The following is a 10,965-nucleotide window of genomic DNA, read 5'->3' on the forward strand; positions in this document are numbered from 1 at the left end:
CAACCACAGAGTCCAGATCTGAGCCCGGATCAAGGTCTCAGGGCTGAAGACGTCCCACAGTGCTGGACATGTTCAGAAGTCAGGCCCCTCTTTCTTCAGTTTCTTATAGTCCGTGGTGATGGCCATAAACTGTGAACAGAACACACGGTACTTTTACACGGCCAGTAAAAAGACAAATAATCAGGCAAGTCAATAATTATTCTGATTTTGATTTACGTGCCCAAAAGCACCAAGAGGCTTGTGTCAGTTAATTGAGAGATTCAAATTGTAGAGGAATTTAAATATGTTGCTGTGTACTTCTTCTTTTAAAAAACATAATAATAATAATAATAATAACTTTTATTTATATAGCGCTTTTCAGTGACCCAAAGACGCTGAACATAATAAAAAAGGGGGGGTATTTACAGACAGGGGGGACAACACGTACAGAACACATTAATATACAGATAAAATGAACAAGACAGAAGAAGTAGAGAGAAAAAGATGGGGATGTAACAGGGGGTAGAAGAGTAGGCAATGGGGTAGAGGAGGCTAGGGGTAGGGGAGGTCATAGGCTTGGGTGAAGAGGTATGTTTTTAGGCGGGATTTGAATGTTGTGAGTGAGGGAGAGTGGCGGACAGGTTGGGGGAGGGAGTTCCAGAGTCGGGGTGCTGTTCGGGAGAATGCTCTGTCGCCAAAAGTTTTGAGTCGGGATGTTGGTGCAGTCAGGGTGAGAGAGGAGGAGGATCGGAGAGCTCGGGAGGGGCGGTGGGGGATGAGGAGGTCAGACAGGTAGGGGGGGGCAAGGTGGTGAAGAGCTTTGAAGGTGAGGAGGAGTATTTTAAAGTTTAAGCGCTGCTTGATGGGGAGCCAGTGGAGAGCATGTAAAAACACTACATTTTAACATTTGTAATTTTAAACAAATTTGATCATTATTGTCAGAAAACGCTGCAAATTTTTTCTCCACTGTATGTTTTTTTTTCGCACATTGAATATTGCATTACATATTGGTCAATGCCAAACCATGCTGCCTTAAAACCAATCGCATCGTCATACAAAAGAGCCTTAAAAATATTAGATTAAAAAAAAACATACTCATATCATCTTTGCCTAATACTTCAACCATCAACCATTTAAAAACAATTCTAATTAGCTTGGTCAATTTATAAAAGCTGACATCTTTTACATCTGTCTCCGCCGCCACTGAATGAGTTTATTAAATTCAGATGTAGAACAGGTGACGGTAACCAGAGTAACCAGAGTAACCAGAGTAACCAGAGCTTCTACTAGAGGTGACGCAGTTCCTTTGAGATGCGCGCCGTTCAGTCACAGCGTGTCAGTCAAAGGCACAGAAACAGCATCCCAGTCTGACATCAAGCACATTTAAACACCGGTAGTGAAGGACTAAAGTCTGGCGGTAATGCAACAATTGGATGCCAACCGCCATAAAACAACAACAACAACAACACATTTAAGAGAGTCTGAGGACTACGACAAAGTCTGAGGAATAAAGTCTGGCGGTAATGCAACACTTGGATGCCAACCGCCATAAAACAACAACAACAACAACAACAACAACACGACATGGGCTTTGTAACACCAAAGCAATGGGAGGAGTACTTTTACGGACTACGACAGAGTCTGAGGACTACGAAACGTCTGAGGAATAAAGTCTGGCGGTAATGCAACACTCGGATGCCAACCGCCATAAAACAACAACAACAACAACTACGTAACGTCTGAGGAATAAAGTCTGGCGGTAATGCAACACTCGGATGCCAACCGCCATAAAACAACAACAACAACAACAACAACAACAACACATTTAAGACCGAACGTCAAAGAAGGAGAGGAAGATGAAGAAGAGTCTCCCTGGAATAAAGCCGGTTGGTCTCTGAAACAACAACAACTATTCTAGTCACAAAGACATATCATGACCTCATGGGCTTTGTAACACCAAAGCAATGGAAGGAGTACTTTTACGGACTACGACAGAGTCTGAGGACTACGACAAAGTCTGAGGAATAAAAGAACACCCGGTCTGGAGAGACGGGAGATGGCGGAGGAGAGTGGATCGGGGATGGAAGACATTCTGGACGGCGTGGAGGAGCAGCCTTTTCTGCCTGCACGTGCCCGGAAACGTAAAAAGTCCCTTAGCTCGTCCGAGGGTTCTGGGAATGAGCAGCAGGATGAGGCTGAAGCTATTGATATCCGGGGTGAGAGCAGAGACTGTAAGGTGATCATAAAGCTTGCACAGGATAGTGCATCCTTTAAGGAGTGGAATTCAGTGGCATTGTCAAAGAGCCTAACTGTAGCTGTGGGAGTGATCAAGAGTGCGAGTGTCCTTAGAGATGGCTCGCTGCTGGTCGTGTGCAAGGACGCGGCTCAGCAACGGAAGGCGATTGGAACTAAACGTCTGGGTGGAAAGGACATTCTTGTGTCTGATGCTGAAAGAAACACGGTCAGAGGAGTTATCGTAGGTGTCCCTACGGCGACGTCTGTGGATGAAGTTAAGGAGAATTTGACTGGAGTTACGGTGGTGGACGCTAGGCGTTTGAAGGTGACCCGGTTTGGGGTAAGATGTGACAGCTTGTCGGTAATGGTAACACTTGAAGGGAGGTGCCTGCCTAGTAAGGTGTTCATTGGGTACATGTGCTATAGCGTCAGGCCATATGTTCCGCCGCCCCTGCGTTGCTTTAAGTGCCAGCGCTTTGGGCATATTGCAGCGGTCTGTAGAGGGAAGCAAAGATGTGGTAAATGTGCAGGAGATCATGAGTATGGGAAGTGTGACGTGGGTGCAAAACTGAAGTGCTGTAACTGTGGGGAAGAACATAGCTCTGCCTACGGGGGATGCAGGTTTAGCAAAAGAGCTGCTGAGGTGCAGAAAATAAAGGTCTCTCAAGATATATCCTATGCAGATGCAGTCAAGAAAGTTTCAAGTAACGAGTTTAGAGTAAATACAGAGAGAGGAGCCAGCGCTGCTCCCAGCCAGGGCGAAATGAGAAAGGCCAGCGTGGCTCCCAAGAAGTGTGAAGGTTTCAAGAGTGGAGGTCCCAAGTGTGCAGGTTCCAGAATTAATGAGAATACCCTGGTTGTGGATAGAGAGGATTTTGTACTCTTTATGGTGGATGTTGTAAACTGTGCTGCTCAGACTCAAAGCAGAACTGAAAGGATCAGGATCATTGCTAAAGCTGCAGGGAGATTCCTTGGAACAAAGGAGCTTGATTGGGCAGATATAGAAAACAGGCTAAAGGCGCTAAATGGGAGTCGGAGTGATGGGGGTCTGCTTTTGGGGAGTCAGAGTGATCAGAGTGACGAGATGGGGGTGGGGGTGGTCTCCTGTCCTCGTCCAGTCTCGTAGACGCACGGCTACCAAGCAGCACCATCAGTGGAAATATTAAAGCCTGTAGAATGAAGCCTAAAGAATAAAGCTGTACGGTGGAAGCACCGAACGTCAAAGAAGGAGAGGAAGATGAAGAAGAGTCTCCCTGGAATAAAGCCGGTTGTTGTCTGAAACAACAACAACTATTCTAGTCACAAAGACATATCATGACCTCATGGGCTTTGTAACACCAAAGCAATGGAAGGAGTACTTTTACGGACTACGACAGAGTCTGAGGACTACGACAAAGTCTGAGGAATAAAGTCTGGCGGTAATGCAACACTTGGATGCCAACCGCCATAAAACAACAACAACAACAACAACAACAATAAAGTCTGGCGGTAATGCAACACTTGGATGCCAACCGCCATAAAACAACAACAACAACAACAACAACAACAACATTTAAGACTCTAATGTTGTAATTTGTATCGAACGTGTGCTCTGCGTATGTGTCATATGTTGTTTTCTGACTACCGATGAAAAATAGCTGTTGTATTTGGAAGCAACATACAATTACTAAAAAAACCTCTTTAAATAAATATTTCACATTTTCTGATTCATTCTTATATTTGCCCAGTTGTTTGCACAGTTTGGTATAATGTAAACATAACCAGTGTAAATGTACGTTTTAAACCAGAGCTTTGTTTGTTCCAGTTGCTTTTTCACCATTGCACATATTCTTGTTATTTTTTTAAACTGTAAATGAATAGATAAAAGAAGACCTTGTACTGATACGTGGGGTCCTTCTGGTTCCAGGGCTCAGGGTTCTTGGTCTTGTTCCATCTACAACACAAAACAAACTGATTTGACCATTTCATTCATTGGCGACACACATTTCTCCTGTATTGGGCTGTCTTCCAGTTTGCCTTTGAACTTCTCATTAAAATGCATCATTTTTAATTAAACTGAAGTAGCTCGTACATAGGGGTTCAACCTGTGCTCTGTCAAATGCTTCATTTAATCAAAACCAAAAGAACACAGATGTCCAACCACCAGGAGCTCATTTAAAAAGAGCCTGTGGTGGACCGACGCCTTTAGTGACACACAGGCAACATGCATTACCATTCAATCCAATATTTTAATAGGAAAGCATAAAGGAAAGATTATTTTTATCAGCAGACATTCCATTCCATGGCATTCCCATAATGAATTACTATCAAATGAAAGTTGATTATGAGTTGTTATTTTTCTATCGATATGGCTCTTTACTGGTTTTTCATTTCAAATATTTTCATTAACGGCTGTTCGTTATCTTAAATTATATCATCTGACGGGGACCCTCACTTTCTGACATTTGTAGCCTTATTTGTTGGAGATTTAACTTTGAGTTAATCATAAGCGTAATAAAAGGCACTATCTAATGGTCCAGTTCTCTAATGTTTGAAGTTGTGACCTGCTATATTTTGGGTGCATTAATGTCCAGAACAAAGAAATGTTTATACGTGTTCTAATTTCAAAGCTAACAGCTAACTTTCTAAGGAGTCAAAGCTCAGCATTACTAGTACTATTCTGGTTACTGGTTTTGCCTTTAGTTCCGGTTTAGTCCTGGTTTAGAATAATATCAGGAGAAATGCATTGTTCCAGGATGTAGCTCAAGTGCTGGTTTCCACCTGCAGTCCCACTGGGTTATTATGAAGTCCCACTGAGGGGAGGAGCCTGTTGTACATGTTTTTAGTGGGCGGGGAAACTGGAGCACCCGGAGGAAACCTCTGCAGACACAGGGAGAACATGCAAACTCCATGCAACTCAATCCCAGGACCTTCTTGAGCTAATCCAGGACCTTCTTGAGCTAATCAATATGCTACCGTGCCGTCTGGGCCTAGTCTTGGTTTAGTCCTGGTTTAGTTCAGGTTCAGTTCTGGTTTAGTTCAGGTTTAGTCCTGGTTTAGACAGAACGTTGGTAGAATGTTTTGCAACTCTCTGGCAGTCGAGTGGTCGTCAGTCGCCAAAACAGCTCTGGTTTTTCATAGGTCGTGATGTTTGGAGGCTAACGCTAACTCTCCCATTGAAAATGCATTAGTGCTAATGTATGGACCTGTGCCAGCCTTTACGATGCAGACTTTTTTGCTCTGATCACGAACGTTATCTCTGCCTCTCAACCAATCACATGTCAAACCATATAAATACACTCTCTCTCCCCTCATTTAGCGCTCCACCGCAGCAGCACAACCATCAGCCTCATCAGCATCTCGATCTACCTTTCACTTCCATCTGAACTTCCACACACTGTCATGGTGTAAGCTAGTTGTGTTGGTGGGCGTGTCCTTACGTCACATGGGGTCCTTTGGCCAATCGGAGCAGGTACACAAACGCTCCGCTCAAGCCCAAACAGATGAAGAAGACCTGCGGCACGAGCTGGACATGGACACACAGTCAGTTTGAGATTAGTACAGTATAAATCTATTTGTGTTATTTATCAAACAATCAGACAAACCAACAGTAACATAAAGCAAATGTGTAAATTTAGAGTTTGAGGTTGTTCTATTTCAGTTCATTCACCTTAAATTATTTCAAAAGAACAAAGGTGTTAACACGTCTAAAAGGTATGAATCAAAAGTGTAAATACGTTTTTACACCTTTGATTTTTACCTTTAATGTTATTACTTATAACATGAATTATTAATTTGCTCTGAAATGGTGCAAATGATCTTTGTCTGTGTAGTTCTCACACTTTAACACAGTAAGTTTGGTAGAATTCATCTACATTTTATCAGTTCAAAGTGAAGCTCTTTGTAACTATATGTTACTATATATGTGGGGAAAGTGCTATACAAATAAAGTTGACTTACTTTTACTAGTGTTATATTTTTTCTTTAAGAACTGACTCAAGTAAACAGAGGTGGGCACAAGTAGGTCTCAAGTCGTTTGGGTCGAGTCTCGAGTCACTGGCCTTCAGGTCCAGGTCCAGTCCTGAAATTGTAGTCCATTTGATTAAGTCAAGTCTCAAGTCATCAAAATAGTGACTCAAGTCTGACTCGAGTCACAACTTGCAAGTCCACACTTCTGTAAGTATGAGTAAAAAAGTATTTTGGGAAGCTCCAGTGAGAGTATCATCTGGTTTATGATTTGAAGTTGAGTCAGTTGGAAGGACAAAACCAAACAAAACATTCAATAATGCACAAAATCTAATCACATGTCGACTAGAAAAGTAACCGAACCTTTTAGTAAGAGTTTTGTTAAACTGTCAGATATGAGTAAAAGTAAAAAAGTGACTGTGGTAAATGTACAACCCACCATACTGTGTGATAGTAAAGTGAGAATTTTGATTATTGGCATTTAGTTGTAATCGTATATATAGATACGCCCTCTAGTGGCTATTTCTGCATCGTTCCAATTAAAAACAAAGTTCATGTCTAAACTGTGTCACACCAGTATTTGTGGATGATTTGCTCTGTAAAGTCAACCCCTGGCCTAGACCCAAACTGAGAAACTTACCTGCACTTTCTGGAACCAAAAGTTTTCCTCGAATTGCATCATTTTAGGTGATACAATAATTGAAGGAGTTCATATTTCACCATCCATCGGAGTATGAAGCCATGAAGAGTGGTCTATGCAGATGAGCCAAACAGAGAGGCAGACGGCAGCGCTAACGGCAGCGCTAACAAACGCTGAAGCTAATTAGGCCGTTTCGTCATTGTGACTGCAGAGGTAAAACTATAACGTGCCTTTTCAGTTATTTGGAAAGAAAACTAACCATAATTTAACTTTGGCTCGGGTATTGTTGTGATTTAGTCTTGGTTTGGTATTGGTTTAGTTTTAGTTTAGTCCTGAATTAGTCCTGGATTAGTCTTGGTTTATGGTTTAGTCTTTGTTTAGTCTTTATAAGTCTTGCTTTAGTCTTGTTTAGTTTAGTTTAGTCTTGGTTTAGTCTTTAGTTTAGTTTTATTTAGTCCTGGTTTAGTCCTTGATTATGTTTAGTCTTAGTTTAGTCCAGGTTTAGTCCTTCATGGTTGAGTCCTGGTTTGGTTTTGGCTTTAGTCTTTAAAAGATAATCAAACATGTCCAAAGTGACACTGTGGATATAGTTTGTCTGGTTGGAATCCTCCCTCAGGAGTCAGACAGGTCCAGATCTGCTCAAGGCTGAACCAGAAGGTCAGAGCAGGACTGAACCAGCACGACTACAGCACGACTAATCTAATAATCTAATCTAAATAAAATATGAATTTAAATAATTTCATACAAGATATTTATCTCATCCGAGTAGTTGAGATGTATTGTTTTGGTTCGTTTTAAAGAGACATTATGCTAAATTAGCTTTTAAGCGATTCAAACCATGTTATAATTCTTTCTTCTTATTTAAGATCATTTACGCCCCCTACACCAAGACACACCCCCTAACCCCCAGACACGCCCCCTGCATACTTTGTTCTCAGATTTTTTTGATTGGTGTATTCTTCAGCAGCGCTGCGCTGCTATTTGTTTTATTCAAATAACAATTATATATATTTATAGTAAGTAATGATCCACAAGTGCAATAGACCGTGTTAGTCAGATCACTTTGTATATTGATCCCTTTGCAGTAATCTAATTTCTACAATTACTTATTTCCAAAGTAATTCAATTACTAATTAGTCTGAATTACATTTAAAAAAGGAAACCTAATAGCTCAGAATCTAACTTTATTTAACCTCATTTCAAACAAACGGGTCCATGTACTTCCCCATAAAGTTTATGGGGTTTATGGCATAAACCAACTTGTGTTTGTTTTGGTCCACAGCCGATGTTTGTCTGTATTTTTTATGCTATTTCTATGAACACATTTTGGACCAGGAAAAGTATGAGCATGCTAATCCAATGACCCAATTTTAATTATAATGTGGTAGATAACTGCTTTTGCCAAAAAATAAACTTTTAAAAAACATGAACAGAACAGAAAAACCTTGAAATACAATTTAAATGCTAACATAAAAACAGTAGATGCATTTAAATTAAAAGGCTCGGGAGATATTCTTTGTTCTTGTCCATATATTTTTCAAAGCCGTCTCTCGACTCCAGACGTTTCGCTTCAGTAAATGAATATATTTTATAAATGTGTTCCTTGACAATATGTTGCTTATTAAAGTTTGAATGATTAAAACATCTGTCTGTCCGTCTGCCTCATTAAAAGTTCTCCTCAGTTTGATTCACTTTACTTTAATTTCTTACTTCATATTCTGTTTGTCCTTCAGTGACTGTCTCAAATGTCCAGGAACAGTCCAAGGCCAGGTCCAAGGCCAGGTCCAAGGCCAGGAAAAGCCCAGTCCAAGTCCAGTTCTAGTCCTGGTCCAGTCCAAGTCGATTCAAAGTGAAATCCAAGTCCAGTCCAAGTCCAGTTTAGTCCGAGTCCCATCCAAGTCAGAGATGAGTTCAAGTCCAGGTCAAGTTCAGTGCAAACCCAATACAAATCCAGTCCAAGTCCATTTCAAGTCCAGGTCTAGTCCACGTCAATCCCAAATCCAGTCCAAGTCCATTTCAAATCCAGTCCACTCCAGATCAATCCCAAATCCAGTCCAAGTCCAGATTGTAGCTCAATGACAAAGTTTGTGTTCCATATGTTTTTTTTGTTTTAATAGAGAGCTGACATCAGACATTACTTTCTTGATTAAACTATTTTTAAATACTCCATAAAGTCTATATGACAAATCAGAACACTCATTTTACATCAAATTGAACCATTGATGTTAGTATAAAAAAGACATAAAAAAAAAAAAGAATAATTTCGATTTCTCACATGATATAAATGAGTTTTACTTACTCCCGGGTGCTTCTTGGCTTTCTCCACAGCGGTCCTGAACAACATGGCTCTTCTGAAAGTGGGTCTTCAGTCGGTGCCCTGGGTCTGGGTCTCTGGGTCTGGGTCTGGGTCTGGGTCTGGGTCTGGGTCTGGTCCTGGTCTGGTTAGTGTGATGTGAGGGACTAAAGCCTTTGAAAAGTCCAGACCTCAGAGCAGAGCAGACCTGATCACAGTCTGATTAACAGTCTGGGTCCGGAGGAGGGAGAGGGGCGGGGCTAAAGGGCCGGCGTGAGAGGGGCACGGCGGGACCACAACAGTACCACAATTACCCTGATCACAATCTCAGCTAACTCGATGTCCACATCACACAAACGCTAAACTCATCTCTGACAAAGACTTACAGATTTATCTTTGAATAATGTGTTGAAACTAGAGGAAGTAAGTAAGTAAGTAAGTAAGTAAATTTTATTTATATAGCACCTTTCACAGACAGAGGTCACAAAGTGCTTCACAAAACACAGAATAAAACAATAAAAACACAAAAAACTTACAGTGAACAACACATATACAACAATATACAGTAGAATCAGTCCGTAAAACAAGTGCATTTAAAAGGCTTGACTAAATAAAAAGGTTTTAAGCTGACCCTTAAAAGCAGTAACTGAGTCCAGTGACCGTAGGGAGAACGGAAGATCGTTCCAGAGTCTGGGGGCAACAGCCTGGAAGGATCTGTCTCCTCTGGTCCGAAAACGGGTGCGAGGAACCAACAACAGTTTCTGATCCAAGGACCTTAGTGAGCGAGAGGGAGCGTATGGTTTAATCAGATCGCTGATGTACGATGGGACCTGACCATTTAAAGCTCTAAAAGTTAAAACAAGAATTTTAAACTGTATCCGGTAGGAGACCGGCTCCAGTGAAGGGCTTTGAGGGTGAAATGTGGGCCCTTCTATTTGTGCGGGTCAAGATCCTCGCTGCAGAGTTCTGGACCAGCTGCAGACGAGAGAGTTCCTTCTTGTTAAGACAGGAAAACAAGCTGTTACAATAGTCTAAACGTGAAGACACAAATGCATGAATTATAAGTTCCAGGTCATTTTGAGACACCATTTTCCTGAGCTTAGAGATAGAGAAAAAAAACATATTTACAGAGTCAATCGTGCCAATTTATTCCTGACTTGGACTTCATTAAGATTTGATGTTGAGGTTGACGTCACGTGTAGGACATTTCCTTTGTTTCCATTAAAGGGGACATATTACGTAAAGTCAAGTTTTATGAGCATTATCATCATGATCACGTTTGAATTTCAATCCATTCATAAATGTTTGAGAAATTCTTGCATTTGAGGCTTTAGTGCTCAGAAAATGTCTGTCACACGTCGATTCTAAAATGTCACGTAGACAAGTATAAACATATGAATGACAATCTGCTGCTTGTTACTAGAAGTGTCACCATGGAGACGCTCCCCTTGTGGCTTATCAGGAAGTCACTTGTTTCTATTACTAAGCCATTTTAAATCAATATTGATGTTTACAATGAACAAAATGAAAATCATGTCCTGCCAAAATTCAATGTGAAGAATCTTTATGTGTCCAAAAGAGCACTCTAAAAATCAAATGCATTATTATTATTTATTATCACGTTATAATTTAATAGTATGTCATTATAGCTACAGTAGTTCAAGAATGCCACGTGTTTTACTCTTTGTCCACAGACTAATTACATTTATTATTCAGATCAGACTGTGTGGGTTAAAGATGCACCAGCTTTTCATGCTTGACATTATTACTTTGCCTGAAATGTTCCGCAGTATGACGATAACATGCAGGTGACACACAAGCAGGTGACACACGTACATCTCATGGGTCAGCTCTGTGGAGAGGCGAGCCTGTC

At 41.0% G+C, this 10,965-nt stretch overlaps 1 protein-coding gene across 1 annotated transcript; it reads right to left on the bottom strand.

Moving 5' to 3' along the window:
* Nucleotides 1-24: 24 nt before the first annotated feature.
* On the bottom strand, nt 25-9,299 carry ndufa4l2a (NDUFA4 mitochondrial complex associated like 2a). The gene is made up of 4 exons (XM_072448807.1): nt 9,099-9,299; nt 5,634-5,719; nt 4,087-4,147; nt 25-129 (listed from the first exon to the last, which is right to left on the bottom strand). The coding sequence occupies exons 1-4, from the start codon at nt 9,141-9,143 to the stop codon at nt 73-75; spliced, it is 249 nt and encodes an 82-aa protein (XP_072304908.1). The 5' UTR covers nt 9,144-9,299; the 3' UTR covers nt 25-72.
* Nucleotides 9,300-10,965: the final 1,666 nt, after the last annotated feature.

This window comes from Eucyclogobius newberryi, unplaced genomic scaffold (genome assembly GCF_026437365.1).
Source record: "Eucyclogobius newberryi isolate DKJ021-1_F unplaced genomic scaffold, fEucNew1.0.hap1 SCAF_17, whole genome shotgun sequence".
Taxonomy (NCBI): domain Eukaryota; kingdom Metazoa; phylum Chordata; class Actinopteri; order Gobiiformes; family Gobiidae; genus Eucyclogobius; species Eucyclogobius newberryi.